At 44.1% G+C, this 21987-nt stretch overlaps 1 protein-coding gene across 1 annotated transcript in view; it reads right to left on the bottom strand.

Annotated features, from left to right (window-relative positions):
* The window catches only part of flii (FLII actin remodeling protein), a 68473-nt gene that overhangs the window by 6528 nt on the left and 39958 nt on the right, over positions 1-21987 (bottom strand). The window contains exons 16-26 of the mRNA XM_068003089.1: positions 21897-21971; positions 20974-21057; positions 18252-18423; positions 14273-14377; positions 13891-14082; positions 12938-13126; positions 9683-9822; positions 9062-9269; positions 6536-6690; positions 1789-1849; positions 911-1039 (exon numbers count right to left, since the gene is read on the bottom strand). Coding sequence (XP_067859190.1) covers positions 911-1039; positions 1789-1849; positions 6536-6690; positions 9062-9269; positions 9683-9822; positions 12938-13126; positions 13891-14082; positions 14273-14377; positions 18252-18423; positions 20974-21057; positions 21897-21971 — 1510 coding nt within the window. The remainder of the gene's footprint in view (positions 1-910; positions 1040-1788; positions 1850-6535; positions 6691-9061; positions 9270-9682; positions 9823-12937; positions 13127-13890; positions 14083-14272; positions 14378-18251; positions 18424-20973; positions 21058-21896; positions 21972-21987) is intronic.

Here is a 21987-nt window from a genome sequence, read left to right as displayed (position 1 = left end):
GATCATATGTGCATGGTCACTGAGGTGTCTCAATGTCCTGGTCACAGTATTTATACTGTTAGAAGGGCTGGTTGGAGGCACTCTAGGAGCAGAAACATATACAACTTCCCTACAAACAGGAGCAGTGAGCAGCACCTCATATCCCTGGAGTGGAACTTAAAAAGAGCATTCTGTACAAAAACTTCTGCTTCCACACAGCCTCCAACTAATGGTTCAACATGATAATAAAATTGGCCATCACAGACACCAGTGTAAAGAGCTCCTTTCATTTTTCCCCACTACAATCTTCTCCCCTCATCCTCTTCCTGCGGCTTGTTCCATGGCACAAACTAGTATCTCATCCACGTGGTCATTCTTCATGTATGAGCTCCAGCAGGTTATTCGACAAGTGGGACACCCACTTTGCAATAGGCACCCCTGATTTTCCCCCTCCATAGCCCAGGGTTAGCACAGTAGCCACCTATCTCAGCACACTAGAGGCTGAACCTAGAGTTCTCCCAGTCTGTATACATTCACCAACTGAGCCATCATGGGGAACTGCAGTGCCTGCCCGAGAATCAGCATGCTTGTGTGCCGGGGGGCAGGACATCAGTTTGTGCCTGCAATGGTTCACAGGCTGAGCTCAGCCTCACTGCCTTAAGGGAAGTACCAGGGAGAGAGATGGGGGTGAGGAGAACACGAAGGAAAGGTCCTCCCCAGGCTGTCACCCACCCAGCTAAGGAGAAAAGCATGATGAAGGAATGGGAACAAGTTACACACTTGTACTTCCACAGGCACAAGGAAACAAAAAGTATGCAGAGAAAAATCCCCTTTGGTTTCATCTTCAACGAACAGTAACTTTTACTAGAAATGATGAGTAATTCAAGATTTTTTCCAACCCCTGGTTTTAAAAGTCTGAAGAATCAATTACCTGTTTGCTGTACGTTTCATCAAACATATTATTCATGATATCTTCAGCAAGCTTGGCCTCATCTGGGTCTGCTGCGCGTCCAACCCAGGTATAGACAATACCTTGGTTATCAATACTCTCAAAAGGCACCTGAGGGAACAGCACAGATAGAGAGCAGGCAAACAAACTGGTACATAGACGAATTCTTCACCTGACCCTTGACAATGAGTGCTACTCACATGCACTTTCCAGCAGGGATCACCGGGAAATGATCAGGAGCAGGAATCCAGACCAATTTCCACTCCGCAGCTTAAAGATGGAGGACAATTGTAGCGCTCCAACCATAACACAGCTGAGATCAGCTAACTCAGCCATAGACTGGAGCTTCCTTAACTGTTCCCTAGTTTAAATTCTAATACAATCTAGATAAAATCTTCTGCCTTCTCTTAACAGTAAGAATATCTTTGATATGATTAGTTAACCAGTACTCCAGCCAGAATCTGACCACTGAATACAGCCTCTTTGGATTTGTACTCTATCCCTCTTCCAACACAACCATTTTTACTGCTGCTTAACATTGGGCTGACTGTTTCATAGATTCACTGATCTGCACCCTGCCCTACTATTCCACTTGACACTTGCTCCCTCTGTTGATTCCTTGCTTCCATGTAACTATTTTACACTTACCTACACTGAAGTGTATCTGCCATCTGTCCTTTGGTATTTGCTCAAGGGTTCTTTTTTTATAATTGAGACTTGCTGCTCACCAATCCTTGCATATCCAGCAATCTTGCAGTGTTGTAGCCAGCACTGGGTAAGACTCAATTACAGGCCCAGCAGCACGAACACCGCACTTAACCCAATATAACAACTTTAGTTTGTTGATAATCAAGCATTACCTTAAGGATGTAGCAAAACTCAGAGTTCAACATACTGGAATCCGTGCTGGTCTGGATACACCTAGAGACAAATAAAAGTTCATTTAAAAAAAAACAAGAAATTAATCTCTCCCCATCATCCTCGTTTGAGCATTACCACCAAAGTATAAACACAGCAGAGCGGGCAGGTGCACAACCTGCTCCCGGCACCTTTGCCAATACTACTCTGTAACGGACTGCCCTCACACCTTCTTGTGCTTGGGAGTGGTTGGGGAGATCAGTGCTTCTGGACTCCATAAAACATATCCTCAGTGAGGTCTAACATTTGAACGAACTCCAGAATCAATCCTAGATTCCAGCACTTTGTGGCACCCACGCTGGGCTCTTAATACACTGAACCACTCCTACAGATACATGCATATTAAACCCACTGTTCAAAGACAGAGTACAGCAGAACAGCAATAGGGGTTAAAACCCAGTGTCAGAGATAGAAACAACCCTGAGCCATCACTTCACCTAATGAGCCAGCCAAGAACGGACAATCACCACTCAACCGAGGTTAGTCTGAGACTGGCGATCCGCGGGTTGGATACTCCAAGTAGGTAAAGGACTGGGCTGCAACTTACTCGTAATTATCTTAATTCTTATACCTAAGTGAGCAACATTTCACTTAATTACTTCATTGGATGCAGTGTATTGTGTTAACATGCTTACCCAAGTACCAGTTTGGGGGTAGGGGAAGGGAAGACATGGGGACAAAAGGAATTAGAAATCTAGAGTTCTGTAAATGCCTGTGCCACTAAACTACAAAGTCTAGGATTGAATTCTGGTCTGTGCTAAGTTAGCTGATCTCAGAGCAACGATGAGGGTTACAATCAACCTTAGCATATAAAGGGCTTGGAGTGGAGGGGAAAGAGAGAATATGGCCAGAGCTCCCTGCTATCCAGTGACCACTGGTTGTTGGATGCTGAGGGAGGATGGGTTGGGCTTGGTGTGATGTCCACTGAGATCAGCACGTCCAGACTCACACATGAATAATAGACAGTTGGCTTCCATACTGGAGATCTACCAGAACCAATGGAACTGGATCACAGTAACAGCCAACCCTTTCCTGAGAAACAATACGTACTGTAGCGTTTGAACATAAGAACGCAGGAAATAGAAGCAGGAGTAGACCGTACGGCCCCTTGAGCCTGATCCGCCATTCAATCAGATCATGTCTGATCTTCGACCTCAACTCCACTTTCCTGCAGAATCCCCATAACCCGTGATTCCCCTAGAGTCCAAAAATCTATCAATCTCAGCCTTGAACGTACTCAACGACTGAGTATCCTCGGCCCTCTAGGGTAGAGAATTCCAAAGATTCACAACCCTCTGAGTGAAGAAATTCCTCCCCATCTCAGTCTTAAATGACCAACCCCTTATCCTGAGACTATGCCCTCTAGTTCTAGACTCTCCAACCAAACAACCTCTCAGCATCTACCCTGTCAAGCACCCTCAGAATCTTCTATGTTTCAATGAGATCACCTCTCAATCTTCTAAACTCCAGAGAGTATAGGCCCATTCTACTCAATCTCTCCTCATAGGACAATCCTCTCATCCCAGGAATCAATTAGTGAACCTTCGTTGCACCGCCTCTAAGGCGAGTATATCCTTCCTTAGATAAGGAGACCAAAACTGTACGCAGTACTGCAGGTGAGGTCTCAACAAAGCCCTGTACAATTGTAGTAAGACTTCCTTACTCTTGTACTCCTACCTTTGCAATAAAGGCCAACATGCCATTTGCTTTCCCAATCGCATGCTGTACCTGCGTGCTAACTTTTTGTGTTTCTTGTACGAGGACATCCAAATCTCTCTGAACACCAACATTTAATAGTTTCTCACCATTTAAAAAATATTCTGTTTTTCTATTCTTCCTACCAAAGTGAATAACCACACAATTCTCCACATTATACTCCATCTTCCACCTTCTTGCCCACTCGCTTAACCTGTCTATATCCCTTCACAGACTCTGTGTCCTCCTTACAGCTTACTTTCCCACCTAGCTTTGTATCATCAGCAAACTTGGATACATTACACTCGGTCCCTTCATCTAAATCATTAATATAGATTGTAAATAGCTGAGGCCTAAGCACTGATCCTTGCGGTACCCCACTAGTTGCAGCCTGTCAACCTGAAAGTGATCCGTTTATCATAGAAACATAGAAAAAAGGAGCGGGAGTAGGCCATTCGGTCCTTCAAGCCTGCTCCGCCATTCAATATGATCATGGTTGATCCTCTTCCTCACTATCATATTCCCACTCTCTCCCCATACCCTTTAATGCCTTTTGTGTCTAGCAATCTATCTAGCTCTTTCTTAAATATATTCAGTGACTTGGCCTCCACAGCCTTCTGTGGTAGAGAATGTCACAGGTTCACCACCCTCTGAGTGAAGAAATTTTTCCTCATCTCGATCCTAAATGTCCTACCCCGCATCCTGAGACTGTGACCCCTTGTTATGGACCCCCCCAGCCAGCGGAAACATCCTCCCTGCATCCAGTCTGTCTAGCCCTGTCAGAATTTTATATGTTTCAATGAGATCCCCTCTCATTCTTCTAAACTCGAGTGAATACAGGCCAAGTCGACCCAATCTCTCCTCATACGACAGTCCTGCCATTCCAGGAATCAGTCTGGTGAACCTTCACTGCACTCCCTCTATGGCAAGTATATCCTTTCTTAGGTAAGGAGACCAAAACTGCACACAATACTCCAGGTGTGGTCTCACCAAGGCCCTGTATAACTGCAATAAGACATCCTTGCTCCTGTACTCAAATCCTCTTGCAATGAAGGCCAACATACCAATTGCCTTCCTAACTGCTTGCTGCACCTGCATCTGCGTGTTTGCTTTCACTGATTGGTGTACAAGGACACCCAGGTCCCTTTGTACATCAACATTTCCCAATCTATTATAATTTAAATAATACTCTGCCTTTCTGTTTTTCCTTTCAAATTGGATAGCTTCACATTTATCCACATTATACTGCATCTGCCATGTATTTGCCCACTCACCCAACTTGTCTAAATTGCCCTGAAGCCTCTTTGCATCCTCCTCACAACTCACGATCCCACCTAGTTTTGTGTCGTCAGCAAACTTGGAAATATTACATTTGGTTCCCTCATCCAAATCATTGATCTAAATTGTGAATAGGTGAGGCCCAAGCACTGATCCCTGCGGTACCTACTAGTCACTGCCTGCCAGCCCGAAAAAGACCCATTTATTCCTACTCTCTGTTTCCTGTCTGTTAACCAATTTTCAATCCATGAGAGTATATTACCACCAATTCCATGTGCTTTAATTTTGCACACTAGCCTCTTATGTGGGACTTTATCAAAGGCCTTCTGAAAATCTAAATAACCACATCTGCTGGTTCTCCCTTATCTATTCTACCAGTTACATCCTCAAAATAGAATCGTAGAAAGGTTACAGCACAGAAGGAGGCATTCAGCGCATCTAGTCCGCGCCGGCTCTATGCAAGAGCAATCCAGCTAGTCACGTAGACCTGCAAATGTTTTACTTTCAAGTACTTATCCCTACTCTCTGTTTTCTGTCCATTAACCAATCCATCCATGCCAATATATGTTACCCCCACCCCATGAGCCCTAATCTTATGTAACAATCTTTTATGTGGCACCTTATCGAATGCCTTTTGAAAATCGAAATATACTACATCCACTGGTTCCCCATATCTACCCTGCTAGTTACATCCTTAAAAAACTAATAAATTTGTCAAACACAATTTCCCTTTCATAAAACCACGTTGACTCTGCCTAATCATATTATGATGATCTAAGTGCCCTGTTACCACTTCCTTAATAATGGATTCTTGCATTTTCCCGATGACTGATGTCTGGCTAACTGGCCTGTAGTTTCCTGTTTTCTCTCTCCCTCCTTTCTTGACTATAGTTTGCTTCTGCTTCTCTCCCCTCACACCCCACCATGTTTCTCCCCCCAGCCCCCTGCATGCTGGGTATCATGACAGACCAGATGTTCCATGTAGCTGATGCAGGACCACATCGGCACTGAAGAATTAATAATTTTGATATTGCAAGATTAAACAATAGAAGCTTAACTGTAGCTACAAGAGCAGGGCAGAGGCTGGGCATTCTGCAACAAGTGGCTCATCTCCTGACCCCTCAAAGCCTCTCCATCATCTACAAGGCTCAAGTCAGACGTGTGATGGAATAGTCTCTATTCACTTGGATGGGTGCAGCAGCAACAACATTTAAGAAGCTCGACACCATCCACAACAGAACATTCTGCTTGATTGGTGCCCCTGCCACTGGTCTCGGTATCCACCCCCTCCATCACCGGCACACTGTGCCTGCAGTGTATACGGTCTACAGGATGCCCTGCAGCAACTCACCAAGGTCACTTCACCAGCACCTCCCTCCAAGTCACATCATCCTGACTTGGACATAGATCACTGTTCCTTCATCATCACTGAGTCAATATCCTGGAACACTCCACCTAATACAATCATGGGAGCCCCTTCACCACACGGACGGTAGTGGTTCAAGGAGAAGGCCCACCACCACCTCCTCAGGGCAACTAGGGATGGGCAATAAATGCGGCCTCGCCAACATCACCCACATCCAGAGAACAATTTACGAGATAATCTGGGAAGAGGTTGGCCACCCACCCTCTCGAGCAGAGTCGGTGCACAGTGTGGAGAAATAACAAGGGGAAAGGGACAAAATATATTAAAAAGTCAGATCTGCAAGGCCTCACCTGGAACAGAGGGCACTGCCGTTCGTGCGGATGTGATAGAGGCTGGGCTGCAGGCCATTCTCTGGGGACCTTTTCTTTCCCTTGTGAATAATGAATTTCCTTTTGAAGTGAGAAAGAAACTTCAGGTTCTCTTGCTGCTGGGTCATCCGCACCACCTGACACAAAGAGATGGAATCACAGAAATTGATTCACCATTTATTTCCTCCCTTTCATTTCCAAGCAGACATTGCTGGCCCCATGCCACTATGTACCAGCGCAGTGTCACCAGCAACATATCTAGGGTAAGACCTGACCCCTCCTTCCCACGAGATCCTGTAATAGGGACGGAGGGTCAGCATGATACCTACGCTGAAGTCAAATGAATGCTATCTTACCACAGGTAATCTTACAGTCGATCACTGTCCTGAAATTGCAATGATGAAAGTGAAATAAGTTAAATTAATGACATCAGCTTTCTCCTTGAAAGAAAAAGTTCATCACCCAAGAGATGATCCTTCCCTTGCTCTGGTCTCCAACATCTCCCCTCAGCATAACCCAACTTGTCTATGGGTTTGGGGAAAGGGTCTGTGAAGACCAAGTTCCATCTTCACACTAAAGACACCCTCCAGCATGTCGTGTGATACTACCACTATTCTAAGTGGGATCGACTAAGAACACATCCAGCAATTTAAATCTTGGCATCTGAGGCGCTGTGGGTCATCAGCAGCAGCAGAATTGTATACCACAACAATCCGTAACCTAATTTTTAAAAATTATTCAATCTTAGGATATGAGCGTCGCTGCCAAGGCCATCTTTCTTGCCCATCCCTACTTGCCCTGGAGAAGGTGGTGGTGAGCCACCTTCTTGAACCACTGTAGTCCATGAGTTGAAGATGTTTCCACAGACCTGTTAGGGAGGGAGCTCCAGGATTTTGATCCAGTGACAATGAAGGAACGGCGATATATGTCCAAGTCAGGATGGTATGTGACCAAAGGTAATAGTGTTCCCACACGCCTACTGCCCTTGAAGAGCTCCTTGAAGCGTAGGCTTCAAGGAGCTCTTGAAACATTTGCCTGAGGAAGGAGAAAATCTCCGAAAGCTTGTGAATTTAAAATAAAATTGCTGGACTATAACTTGGTGTTGTAAAATTGTTTACACTTGTCCTTCTAGGTGTTAGAGGTCTTGATGTATGCGGGCATAGACTACTTCATTATCTAAGGAATTGCGAATGTTACTGAACACTGCAATCATCAGTAAACAGCCCCACTTCTGAAGCCTGTGGGGATTAGGGAGAAAACTCTCCGGTGGCTGCAATCATAGCTGGCACAAAGGAAGATGGTTGTGGTTGTTGGAGGCCAATCATCTCTGCCCTGAGGAACTCCTGCAGCAATATCCTGGGGCTGAGTCCCAGGCCCAACTATCTTCAACTGCTTCATCAATGACCTTTCCTCCATCATAAGGTCAGGAGTAGGGCAGTTCACTGATGATAGCAGTGTTTCACTCCAATCGCAATTCTTCAGATAATGAAACAGTCTATATGCCCATGAACCAAGACCTGGGCAACATCCAGGCTTGGGCTGATATGTGGCACGAATGTTACTTGCTACTTAAGTGCCAGGTAATGACCATCTCCATCAAAAGGAGCCTAACCACCTCCTCTTGACTTTCAACAGCATTACTGTCAGCAAGTCCCCCACCACCAACATCCTGGGGGGTCACCACTGACCAGAAATTCAACTGGATCAGTCACAAATGCCATGACAACTAGAGCAGATCAGAAGCTAGGTATTCTGCAGCGAGTGGCTCACCTCCTGACTCCCCAAAGCCTCTCCACCACTTACAAGACACAAGTCAGGAGTGTGATGGAATACTCTGCACTTACCTGGATGGATGCAGCTGTAACAACACAAAAAGCTTGACACCATCCAGGACAGAGTAGTCTGTTTGATTGGCAGTCCATCCACCACCTTAAACATCCACTCCCTCCACCACCGGCGCAATGTGGCTGCATCGTATGCTAGCTACAAGATGCACAGCAGCAACTAGCCGAGGCTTCTTACACAGCACCACCGAAATCCACAACCTCCATTATCTAGAAGGACAAAGGCAGCAAGTACATGGGAACACGATCACCTCCAAGTTCCCTTCCAAGTCACACATCATCCCAACCTGGACATATATCACCGTTCCTTCATCGTCACTGGGTCAAAATCCTGGAACTCTCTACCTAACAGCACTGTGCGAGAACCTTCACCACACGAACTGTAGCGGTTCAAGAAGATGGCTCACCACCACCTTCTCAGGGCAACTAGGGATGGGCAACAATGGCCAGCCTTGCAAGTGATGCCCACATCCTGAGAATGGGGAAAAAAGCACAGCTTGCCACTGCAAGAGCAAGGATTATTACCCCTTATGTCCCAAGAGTCAGTGCCTTCAAGAGACGAGGGGAGGGGAGCAAACTATAGGTGAGGAAAAACCACACATATCCCCAAAAATGAAAGCTTTTATTATATACAATTTAGTGTTGAGAACGAATGGATATTTACCTCTAGCTTGCCAGGGAAAAGGCTCTCAAATTTCTTCTGCAGGCTGAAGGTGAAAGTTAGCCAGCCCATGTTGGAAGCCTCTCGGCCCTGCCAGAAATACACCACGCACTGGAAGTCTTCCTCCTGCTGTTTTTCTTCATCATCTCCATCCTCTTCCATCTTCTCTTTTTCTTTGTGATCGTCTTCATACTCCACTGGAACCCAGTACCTGAACCAAACAAAAGCCAAGGAAGGCTAAATGAGAATGGTACTTATTACAAACTGATAGGGCAGGGTGCCGAGGGTGGAGGCATGGCAGGGAGGGGATCTGGAATCATGGCCTCCTCTCTCTATAACAATCATAAATGAATTGAGTTTGGGAAGTTCCTCGTGGATGCAGCTGATCTCAACTGATGAAGAGGACAGAACTGGGAAATAAGCTTCAGGAGAACATGAGCGAGGTGCAGGTGGCAATTCAATTGAGTAGTTCAGGGGACATTCATAAACTATTCAAGCTTTTCACTTGCAGTTTGTGTGTCAGAGACTTAAATAAATTCTTACCAACCACACTCGTTCATATAAGCATGGTGTTGTACTTGCAGTTATCTAGGCCAATATAGAACTTCACCATTAACTAGTTACCTGCAAAGAAAGACATAACAGTCTTGCGTGTAAAAATGACCAAAATCTTCTTCGGGGAGGCGCGCAAATTTCTTTCCTTCCAGCACAAAGCCTTCCATTCCATCCAGGTCCTCATTCCACTCCTCCATCAACTGCTCAGCCTGAAGATAGAAAACCAAAACTCAACTGCTTGCTAAACCGGCTGCATACCATTAGCACCAACAAACACAGCGAGAAAGGTATGAAGGGTTAACACACTCTATATGTGCATAAGCAGGTATTAAGAGGAGGGGTGGGGCCGACTAGGGACCAAAAAGGAGATCTATGCCTGGAGGCAGAGGGCATGGGCTAAGGTACTAAATGAGTATTTTGCATCAGTCTTTACTAAGAAGATGCTGCCAAAGTCACAGTAAAATGGGAGGTAGTTGAGATACTGCATGGGGTGAAAATTGATAAAGAGGAGGTACTAGAAAGGCTGGCTGTACTCAAAGTAGATATGTCACCAGGTCTGGATAGGATGCTAGGTTGCTGAGGGAAGTACAGGTGGAAATTGCGGAGGTGCTGGCCATAATCTTCCAATCCTCCTTAGATACAGGAGTAGTGTCAGAGGACTGGAGCATTGCAAATATTACATCCTTGTTCAAAAAAGGGCGCAAGGATAAATCCGGCAACCACAGGTCAGTCAGTTTAACCTCGGGGAAGCTTTTAGAAACGTTAATCTGGGACAAAATTAACAGTTACTTGGACAAGTGTGGATTAATAAAGGAAAGCCAGCATGGATCTGTTAAAGGCAAATCATGTTTAACTAACTTGTTTGAGTTTTTTTGACAGGGTGACAGAGAGGATTGATGAGGGCAATGTGGTTATGGACTTTCAAAAGGTGTCTGATAAAGTGCCACATAATAGGCTTGTTAGCAACAACGAAGCCCATGGAATAAAAGGGGCAGTTGCAGCGTGAATACAAAATTGGCTAAGTGACAGGAAGCAGAGAGTAATGGTGAACAGTTGAAGGAAGGAGGAGTGGCGTTCCCCAGGGGTCAGTACTAGGACCACTGCTTTTTTTTATATAAATGACTTTTTATATAAATGACTTGGACTTGGGTGCACAGGGCACAATTTCAAAACTTGAAGTGTAGTAAACAGTGAGGAGGACATAGACTTGCTGGTGGAATGAGTGGTCACATGGCAGATGAAATTTAACGCAGAGAAGTGCGAAGTGATACATTTTGGCAGGAAGAATGAGGAAAGGCAATATAAATTAAATGGTACAATTCTAAAGGGGGTGCAGGAACAGGGAGACCTAGGGTTATATGTACACAAATCTTTGAAGGTGGCAGAATTGGTTGAGAAAGCGGTTTTAAAAAAAAAAAAATGGGATCCTGGGCTTTATAAATAGAGGTATAGAGTACAAAAGCAAGGAAGTTATGTTGAACCTTTATAAAACACTGGTTCAGCCACAACTGGAGTATTGTGTCCAATTCTGGGCACTGCACTTTAGGAAGGATGTGAAGGCTTTAGAGAGGGTGCAGAAAAGATTTACTAAAACGGTTCCAGGGATGAGGGACTTCAGTTACGTGAATAGACTGGAGAAGCTGGGGTTGTTCTCCTTAGAGCAGAGAAGGTTAAGAGGAGATTTGATAGAAGTGTTCAAAATCATGACAGGTTTCGATGAATAAAGAGAAACTGTTCCCACTGAAGGAAGGGTCGAGAACCAGAGGACACAGATTTAAAGTGATTTGCAAAAGAAGCAAAGGCGACATGAGGAAAAACTTTTTTATGGAGCGAGTAGTTATGATCTGAAATGCACTGCCTGAAAGGGTGGTGGATGCACATTCAATCGTGGCTTTCAAAAAGGAACTGGATAAATATCTTTAAGGGAAAAAATTTGCAGGCCTATGGGGAAAAGAGTGGGGGAATGGGACTAATTGGATTGCTGTTAGAGAGCTGGCACAAGCTCGTTGGGCCGAATGGCCTCCTTCTGTGCTGTAATTATTCTATGATTCTATTTTTTAAAATTCATTCATGAGCAAATAATTTTTAGAAAGCTGGACGCCTCCAAAACTCTACCGCCAGAACTAACAGGAGACAGATCCACTCCACAGAATGAACATAGGAACAGGAGTATGTCATTCAGCCCCTCCAGCCTGTTCCACCATTCAATAAGATTATGACTGATCTGTAATTCAACTCCATTTACCCGCCTCACAAAAATCTATCGATCTCAGTTTTGAAATTTTCAGTTGACCTCCAGTCTCAATAGCTTTTTTGGGGAGAGAGAGTTCCAGGTTTTCACTATCCTTTGTGTGAAGAAGTGCTTCACAACATCACCCCTGAACGGCCTAAATTCGAATTTGTTCTGGACTCCCCGACCAGAGGAAATAGTTTCTCTCTATCTACCCTATCAAGTCCTTTAATCACCTTAAACACCTCAATTAGACCATCCATTCATCTTTTACACTTAGGAATACAAGCCTAGTCTACGCAACCTGTTCTCATAATTTAACCCCAGTATCATTTTGATGAACTTGCACTGCATCCCATTCAAGGCCAACATATCCTTCCTCAGGTGCGGTGGCCAGAACTGAACACAGTATCTCCAGCTACAGTCTAACTCGAGCTTTATACAACTGTAGCATAACTTCCCCCCTCTTGTATTCCAACCCCCTTGAGATTAGTCTTTTAAATTAATTTTGTACCTGTCCACTAGCTTTTAGGGATTTCTGTACAGGGACCCCTAAATCTCTGCTCCTCCACAGTTCCTAGCTTACCACTTAGAAAATAAAATATAAAGAATTAAAAATCAAGCAGTGGCAATTCATTCTCAGGGCATTCTCATACACTACTCAGCAGCCTAATGATACAAGGCATTGACTAAGGCATGAGAAAAAGTTGCATGTCCATTGTCACAGCTAAGGAACGGTATGTGAAAGAGAAACAGAAAGCTGGGGGGCTGGGGAAGCACCACATTGCAGCCAATCAGGCTACAGACCACTGATCGAGATAATGTTTGAATCACACAGGAATCTTGTATACTCAATCCTTATATCCACAATTCACCCTTGACAAATATCCTATTGTTGTATTTGGGAACTCATTCCAGAAGGAAGCAGAACAGGTAATAAGAATGACTGCGCCATTCCCGAAGGTGCAGCCTAGCAATGGTTACTTGATGGGCCCCCGCAGTCAGGCCTCTTTTAACAAATCTGTTTCCCAACCCAAACTCATCAATGGAGATTACTCCCTCCCATGGCTCTAAGTGTAATCACAACCATCTACCTCAGAGAGTGGCATTGGTGGCTGTCGTGGCAGGAAGAGGGCAGTCAGATCTGCTTTAATCTGGTCTCTCTTCTCTGCGTCCTTCTTCACTTTACCCATGAGACCTTCTTTCTTCAGCACAGTCTCCGCATTTCTTGTATAATCCACCTTCAGGACATCATCCCAGTTTCGGAATTTAGACTTAAACACCTAGTTACAAATAATGGACCACAAGTTTGTTAGCGAACAATGAACATAATTGGATCAAGAACAAGTGCACATTAACAGGTTACCAACTGGGCACAGTGAACAGCTTGCACGTTACCCTAGCTGCAATGTCCTAACTCATACAGTATACCCAGCTATGAAGCAGCAGTTGCTACATCCTGTAGGGACTCTGCACATCAGCAATAGCAATCCCCAACTGGGAGCTTCTTAAGGACACTAATTCTTGGTATAGTCTTAACATCAAACAAAAATAGATAGCACCTCACAAAGCATAAGAGAAAAAATTCCCTTTAATCTAATGAGTAAAACTACAAGACCACTCTTTTTAAACTCAAATAAGGCACTCAAACAGAATGTGTACCACCAGCTTCCTAGCCCTCTCCCCACTGCTATTTGTACAGGTGCGAATGTGACTTGTGAATTGGGGGAACACAGTGATTCTGGTGAGATATCTCACAGCTATATCAATTATGCTAACTGACACACATTCCTCTATCCCCCCCTCACTGTGTTGGAATCAAGATTCATCGCACCATCTCCTACTCTAGCTCATTCTTTCCCAGGATCTCAAAACAATTAACCCTATCTCCTCAGCCTTATCTTCCACAATCTACAAACTATTAAAACCAAAGCTTGCTGTCACTTAACTACTACTTGGATGGGTTATACTTAAACACCGTTAAGCTGGCTGCCCATTTCTCTCCTGCACATTCCCAATTGTAACCCAAAGCCATCAGGTTTCCTACCTGACACTCTGTCCCCTCCAGGTTTCGGATAACGATAGCGTGCTTGGGACGGTGTAACATGCCACACAGCTCCTGCCCCAGCTTCAGGGCCGCTGCTCTGACCAATCGCGGAGACTTGCGTCCAATCCAGATGGAGACATCTGACCAGCAATCTAGAATATATACGGACCGTGTGTCCAAGAGACTCTGGACCTGAAATGAAAAGGTCATTTTTCTCAATTTGCCTCTACAGGGTGACACTACAGGCCAGGATACCAATATTAAACTGGACCTTTAAATGGGTTTCATTTCACACACTGACCAAGCTTAGGTCTAAAGGGTTCATCCATTACTAGTCAGTACCATTCAGAATTCAAAACACATAAAAGGAGTGTCACTGTACCAGTCTCAGTTCGGGCACCAGATCAATCTTCGGCTTCACTTTGTGCTCCACAGACAGTTTGTAATTAATCTGAGGAAGCTCCAGGTATCCAAGACCTAAGCCAACCTGAGGAGACAAAAACAATTACTTTTTATTTTTAAAACCTGTATTTTACCATTTGTTATCCACTTAACTTCTCCACACCTTCCAGCTGCAACATCCTTCTCAGTTAAGTAAGGAAAACAGTACAGCGCAGGAACATTCAGGTAAAACTCATCAATACCACTGCTTCATCAAGCTACCAAGAGATGTGCCTGAGTGATGGAGGAAGAGAGCCTCTTTCCTCAGTTTACACCAATATTTCATACAGTATCATTCTCCCATAGTATCCATAGTAAATCAATCTGAACATTTTACACTGATGCTCCTTTGACCTGAGACTATTGTGAAACCACAGTCCCATCAGTGTAAAACCCATCCTGCATTCCAGTAATGGGGTCCTTCACAAGGACATTGTGACCTCTCAACAACCTGAAAACTGGTTCCACCTAATGTAATCTAAGTAAATACATCAGGAAGTACAGAGGATGCCACACAGGTAATGGTGTGACACTCATGCAATTCATGAGCAGTGCAGGTGAATATCTTTCTCACAAGTGAAATAACCCAGTTGCCAGGTGTGTAATGTTCTATTTATTACACTTACCTTTAAATGTGAAAAATCTTCACACGTTTAATGGGTTTTATCTACAACAGTGACATATTCGGGGTTTAAAATACTCTGGTTAGATTGCTGAACGTTCATTGAAAAGTACCATACATTCTCTGATGGCTTAGTGAATAAAGGCGTCACCTGAAGTAGTACTGAGCTGTATAGGCCAAGAGAGCCCCAGAAACAATCCCCACTCTGAGCTCAGCTATTGATCAATTTAGGACCATCGCTCACATTGCTGAGAAGAAATTTAGTACTAAGGGCTATTCCAGTATGGAAAAAAAATCCATAACATGCAGCATGCCCTGAAGCAGGTTGAAGCAGACAAGGCTAATGTCAAGTCACGTAAGCTGATGAGCTGCTGCCCGAGCCCACAGATGGGATTAACAGGCGCCAGCTGTTGCTTTATTCCCAATGGTGGTCACATGCCATGACAATCCGCAGCGACCTTCTACCTGCTAGTAAGCGTGTGAACACAAGACACAAGAACGCACACACACAGACAGACCACGCACACATCTTTAGCCAGTCACCCTGGGATTCTCCCATTGAACAGTTAGCAGCCAAATCACAGCTGCAAAGGCTTGGAAGGAGATTGTCTGCCTGAAGATTACTTTGGAGAGCTACGCAGCCAAAAAAAGGAACCGGGGGGGGGGGGGGAGGGGAGGGAGGAAGAGAAAATATAGATTGTGAAAACTTTATATGGCTTTGAATATTGAGTGTGGAGGAGGGAATTAATGCTGAAGCATATTCCTGAGCACGTCCCATTAATGAGCATCTTGCAGCTCCGTGAGTAGCCAAACACGTCCCAAAGCCAAAGGGAAAATTGAAAACAAAGTCTGGACAGGAAACATAGAAACTATTTGGTATAAACTTTTGCTAAATTTTAAATGAAAAATGTTGACTGCTCTTAGCTTCAGGAAAGGAGGGAGGAAAATTGGTGAAGAAAAAGTGCCATCAATTCCTTCCTCCTGATTCCACTTGCTATTAATCACCGGTGAATCTAAGCAGTGAGTGTTGGCAGGCTAATCAATCAGGTATCACAGTCAAGCTGAATCCTGTCCTCACCAGGTGTCTCCTCAAACTTACTTATGGCAGGGCCCATGGATAGCGGCCGATTATCCCCATCCTAAGTCAGAGGCACTGAGACCAATTATAGCACCCCTACTGAGTGCGCACACACCAAGGTTTGAACTTACTCGATATCCCATAATTAGTGGCGCACTCAGATGAATTGGGAAGGTTTGTGTGCAAGTTACATTAAAACAGCATGAGGTATCATAGTAGGTACAGCACAGTAGGAGGTCAATTGGCCCTTCGTGCCAGTGCTGGCTCTTTGAAAGAGTTATCCAGTTAGTCCCAATCCCTTGCTCTTTCCCCATAGCCCTGTAATTTTTTTCCCCATCAAGTATTAATCCAACTCTCTTTTGAAAGTTACTATTGAATCTGCTTCCACCACCCTATCAGGCAGTGCATTCCAGATCATCACAACTCTGGTTCTTTTCCCGATCACCTTAAATCTGTGTCCTCTAGTTACCGACCCTTCTGCCACTGGAAACAATTTCTCCTTATTTACTCTATCAAAACCGTTCATTATTTTGAACACCTCTATCAAATCTCCCCTTAACCTTCTCTGTTCTAAGGAGAACCCCAGCTTCTCCAATCTCTCCACATAACTGAAGTCCCTCATCCCTGGTATTATTCTAGTGAATCTCTTCTGCACCTTCTCTAAGGCCTTGATATCCTTCCTAAAGTGTGGTGCCCAGAATTGAATATAATACTCCAGCTGAGGCCTACCCAGTGTTTTATAAAGGTTTAGCATAACTTCCTTGCTTTTGTACCCTGTCTCTCTATTACTATAGCCCAGGATCCCATATGCTTTTTAACAGCCTTCTCAACTTGTCCTGCCACCTTCAAAGATTTGTGCATGTGCCTCCCAGGTCTCTCTGTTCTTGCACCTCCTTTAAAATTGTACCATTTAATTTATATTGCCTCTCCTCATTCTTCCTACCAAAATGCATCTCTTCACACTTCTCTGCATTAAATTGCATTTGCCATGTGTCTGCCCATTTCATCAGTCTGTCTATGTCCTCCTGATGTCTGTTACTACTTCTATTTTGGAGGCTTTAAAAGAATATTCACATTGCTTACATTAAAAGGTAACTATTTGTCATTTGGACAATGAAAAAAACTGGAACCAAAAGAGATGGATGTGCCAAAATGTCAAATTTTCCTTAACCTGTTCTCTCTAGTCTCCTTGCAGTATTCCTATCCAAAGGAGAAGGCGGCCCGGCCCTCCCCCAAGGCGACCTGCCCCCCACCTCCCCCAGCCCCCCAGCTAATCACTAGTATCCCCCCAGCTAATCACCAGTATCCCTCTGAAACCAGCCTACTCAGGTGTCAGCAACCCGAGAGGTTTATAGTTCTTTTTTTTAAATGGAGAAACCCAAGTGCAAAGCAAAGACTCACAGTGTAGCACAGCACTAAGGTTAAAAGGAGGAAGAGAGAGAAAATGTAATAAATCAGGAAGCAATGGTTAGGTGATGCCAAATTTGGGTTTTAAAAACCTGTAGCTTGTGGGAGGAAGGAAAAACGAAGGGAAGTGAAGAGATCCACAGTTCCAAGGTCAGAGAAAGAATGGAGACCATCAAGATGCAACAGTTAACACAGCGATAACGCAAGGAGGCAGAGTGTGTAGGGTGGCGTATTTGAAGCCGAGCTGGCAGAAACATCTCTGGTTCCAGATTTTTTTCATTTAGTATTTTATCCCCCGATCTTTCCATCCATACCTGTGTGTTAGTATCTCGTGGTAAATGCAATCCATAAAAGCGTAATAATATCCATGCAACGAATCATAGACACCAACCAGTGCCCTACCACTTCACACAGCAGGTTTAATGTACTGCACCACTGGTGCTGCCATATGCCGGCAGGGGGGTGGAAAAAAAGAGTGGGGGCGATCTGAAGCAGCAAATCTGTCAGGATTAATTGTGCCTGTTGGATTCTGTACAGCAGGTAGATCTACTACCTCAATTTGCCCGTGTAACCAAGATACTGGTGAGAGATGACAGAAATTGAATGACACTGCCCAGCATAGCCCATCAGCACAAGAAGTACAGAGGTTCATTTGTCTGCCACCAATTCCCATCAGAACTGTACAACATGTAAAAGCAGTATGCATATTGTACATGCTTTATACTGGAGAGTACAATGTTGGGAGAATACAATGCATACAGAAGTTTCTTCTGCAATCTCGGTTAAACTTAAGAAATTCTGCTTTATTTTTACCTTATAAAGTTTAGGCCACACTGGCTTGAAATTGTCGGCCACGTGGCATTTAATCTCCTCAGGTTGTCCTCCCAAAGCCTCCCAGAATTCTGGTGTCTCTTGATTCTGCATCAGTTGTATAATCTCTGCATTTCCTTTTCTCTCATTTTTATTTATCTTTTCAGCAAACAGTCTGAAAGGCAGAAAATTCTGACTGCAACATACTTCAGATTGAACAGTTCCATGCGCCCAGGAGCCCTCCCCACACAGCGTCGATACCCATCTTCATAACGGACATGCTGCCTCAGAGTGAAACTCTCAGTTACGAGGCTCTTAGAGCCCTCAGATTATTTTCTCCTTTGCTCTCCCCGAAAGCGCTGGTCATTCCAACTTCACAACCACGCTCAAGTGGCTACTTCTTCACGGGACCGGAGCAGACATTCTGAAAGATTTTGCACTCCATAACCCACGGGTGCGGAGGAAAACTGTACCACACCAGCTGAGATCAGCTAACTCAGCACAGTTCCACAATAGGCAGTGCACATATTACCAGCTGAGCTGTCAGGGAGCCTATCAGAAAGATTTTCTTTTGCAATTCTTCAAAGAGATGTACTAGGGGACAATGTATTCAATGTGTGAAGTAATTGTCCCTTCGGTTTAGTTCCCAATTTCCTTGTCCACCGACCTGGCTCTGCACAAAAAGATCTCCCTGGGTTTTAAAAACCTGTAACTTTCACCCCTCTATAGCAAGAGCACCAAAAGCTATGATATTATCCCCAGTGAGTTAGAGAGATGTTAATGCAGCTGTCCAGGGTCTATGGGTCGAATGTTTGTGTTAGTGGCAGGAAAATAGGTAAGTTAAATATCTGGTTTTCCCACCGATGTTATTTTGTTTCTGGTGACTTTGTTTAGTTCAGAGAACAGACTCAATTTCCCTTGGTCCAGCTCTTATGAATGGCCCTCGCTAAAACCTGTAACTCAGTCTCTTTTCAAATACTGACTAATCTGTTCAGATTTCCAGCATTTACAATTTTAAAAAAATCATAACAAAACTGGGAACAGCCCACAGAAAAACAACAATGAAGCCTGGTCACCTTAGTGTTACAGCTCATCAAGAACCAGATCTTGTTTCTGTAATACGTCGAATATGGTTGACAAATAAGAACTTAAGAAAAGTCAAGGATGAGAAAAGACCATTTGGCCCACCCAGCATTTCCCTCTACTACTCCAACCCACCCATCCCACCCTCCAATGACATCTCTGATGCCCTTAATGCTTTGATACTGCCACCTTACTTGGGGGATTGTTTCAAATTTATCTTTAATTTTTTTTTACCCTTTAGATAAGTTTTAAAATTACTCTTCACTAATTTAAGTTTACTTCCTCTGATTTTAATGGCCTGACTTATCTTGAAGTAATATTCTGGGTTCACTACATCTATAACCTTTAACACTTTGTGTACCTCAGCAAGATTCCCCTTAACCTTCTTTCTAGACTGTAAAGTTTAAGCTCATCATAGAAATTTACGGCACAGAAGGAGGCTATTCCGCCCATCGTGTCTGTGCCAGCCGAAAGAGCTATCCAGCCTAATCCCACTTGCCAGCTCTTGGTCTGTAGCCCTGTAGGTTATGGCACTACAAGTGCATATCCAAGTACTTTTTGAATGCAATGAGGGTTTCTGCCTCTACCACCCTTTCAGGCAGTGAGTTCCAGACCCCCACCATCCTCTGGGTGAAAAGATTTCTCCTCAACTCCCCTCTAATCCTTCTACCAATCACTTTAAATCCTCTGGTTATTGACCTCTCTGCTAAGGGAAATAGGTTCTTCCTATCCACTCTATCTAGGCCCCTCATAATTTTATACACCTCAATTAGATTTCCCCTCAGCCTCCTCTGTTCCAAAGAAAACAATCCCAGCCTATCCAATTTTTCCTCACAGCTAAAATTCTCCAGTCCTGGCAACATCCTTGTAAATCTCCTCTGTACCCTCTCTAGCGCAATCACATTTTTCCTGTAATATGGTGACCAGCAGTACTCAAACTGTGGCCTAACCAGTGTTTTATACAGTTCTAGCATAACCTCCCTGCTCTTATATTCTGTGCCTCGGCTAATAAAGGAAAGTATCCCGTATGCCTTCTTAACCGCCTTATCTACCTTTCCTGCTACCTTCAGGGATCTGTGGACATGCACTCTAAGGTCCTTCTGTTCCTCTACACTTCTCAGTATCCAACCATTTATTGTATATTCCCTTGCCTTGTTTTCCTCCCCAAATGCATTACCTCACACTTCTCCAGATTGAATTCCATTTGCCACTTTTCTGCCCACCTGGCCAGTCCATTGATATCTTCCTGCAGTCTACAGCTTTCTTCCTCACTATCAACCATATGGCCAATTTTTGTATCATCTGCAAACTTCTTAATCATGCCCCCTACATTTAAGTCTAAATCATTGATATATACCATAAAAAGCAAGAGACCTAGTGCTGAGCCCTGCGGAACCCCACTGGAAACAGCCTTCCAGTCACAAAAACACCTGTTGACCATTACCCTTTGCTTCCTGCCACTGAGCCAATTTTGGATCCAACTTGCCACTCTCCCTTGCATCTAATCTTTCCTTGTGGCTGATCCCCATTACACCTGAATCAGTCTAGGTGCTTCCCTCTGCACCTGCTCAAGTGTTTCCATATCCTTTATGTAGACTAGTGACCAAAACTGTACACAGTACTCCAGGTATGGGATTAGTACCTAGCTTTGGTGCTTGCACTCAGTGTGGCCTGGGAGCCTCTCCAGATGTAAATCTCAAGTCCATGATCCAGAAGGAACACAAATCTAGTTTAAAAAAAGAGACAAACTGTTAACATCCTGAAAATATGAGGTAACGGAAATAACAGAGCTTAAGAAAGCCTCGAGTAATAAAAAAAAATCAAAATATGCTATAAAATCTAATAAGTGTAAAGAGATTTAGATAGAAGATTCAATGCATTATTCTGAAAGTTGCTTTCAGGGGCTTTCTGTCTTGCAATGACTCACTGAGCTGCCGCTGTTAGGAGACTTGCCTCCAGGCTCCAGAACTGCAGAGAAAAGTTCTGGCACAACAGAGATTGTCAAGATACACAACTCAGAGCATGGAGGCAAATACCTCTATGCACCATTGCAACACTTTCAGAGCTTATTTAAGCAAGTGCCTAAGGATGGTGGGGGTGGGGAGAAAGAGGCTGAGAGAGGTGTGGGTGGTGGGAAAAGGAAAAGAAAAAGAATGACCTGTGAAACTGAGCCACACAGATCAGGGAGGTCCCAGGTTCAATTCCTGGTCTGTGCAGATTTAGCTGATCTCAGCCAGTGCAGTAGCGGGAAGGCTACAATTGTTTTTGGTGCTTCTCTAGTTAGGAAGGGGGGGGAAAAATTTAGCCAGGGTCCCACTCTTGATTGTTCTCCAGTAACATCTGCTGGAAAGCACATGCTAACTATACTGTCACACGCATGAGGAAGAGCTCCTGAGGCGAGGTACTGAAAAATGCAACACAACGTTAAGTGGAATTTTTCTATAATATATTAACAACAGGAAAAAGGAGCTCAGTGATGGACAATGGTTAAAATACACTTTGTTGATTAATACGAGATGATTAAGAGAAGAGTCACAAATCTGGACTGTTCCAATTACTACTTACCGAGGATCCAACGACAAGGCTTTAAGTGGAACAGACTCCAGCTTTATGTTCTTCTTACCATAGCATCGAAACAACCTGTGTGGAAAATAAA

This window comes from Heptranchias perlo, chromosome 22 (assembly GCF_035084215.1).
Source record: "Heptranchias perlo isolate sHepPer1 chromosome 22, sHepPer1.hap1, whole genome shotgun sequence".
Taxonomy (NCBI): domain Eukaryota; kingdom Metazoa; phylum Chordata; class Chondrichthyes; order Hexanchiformes; family Hexanchidae; genus Heptranchias; species Heptranchias perlo.
This window is presented reverse-complemented; position numbering and strand designations above follow the sequence as displayed.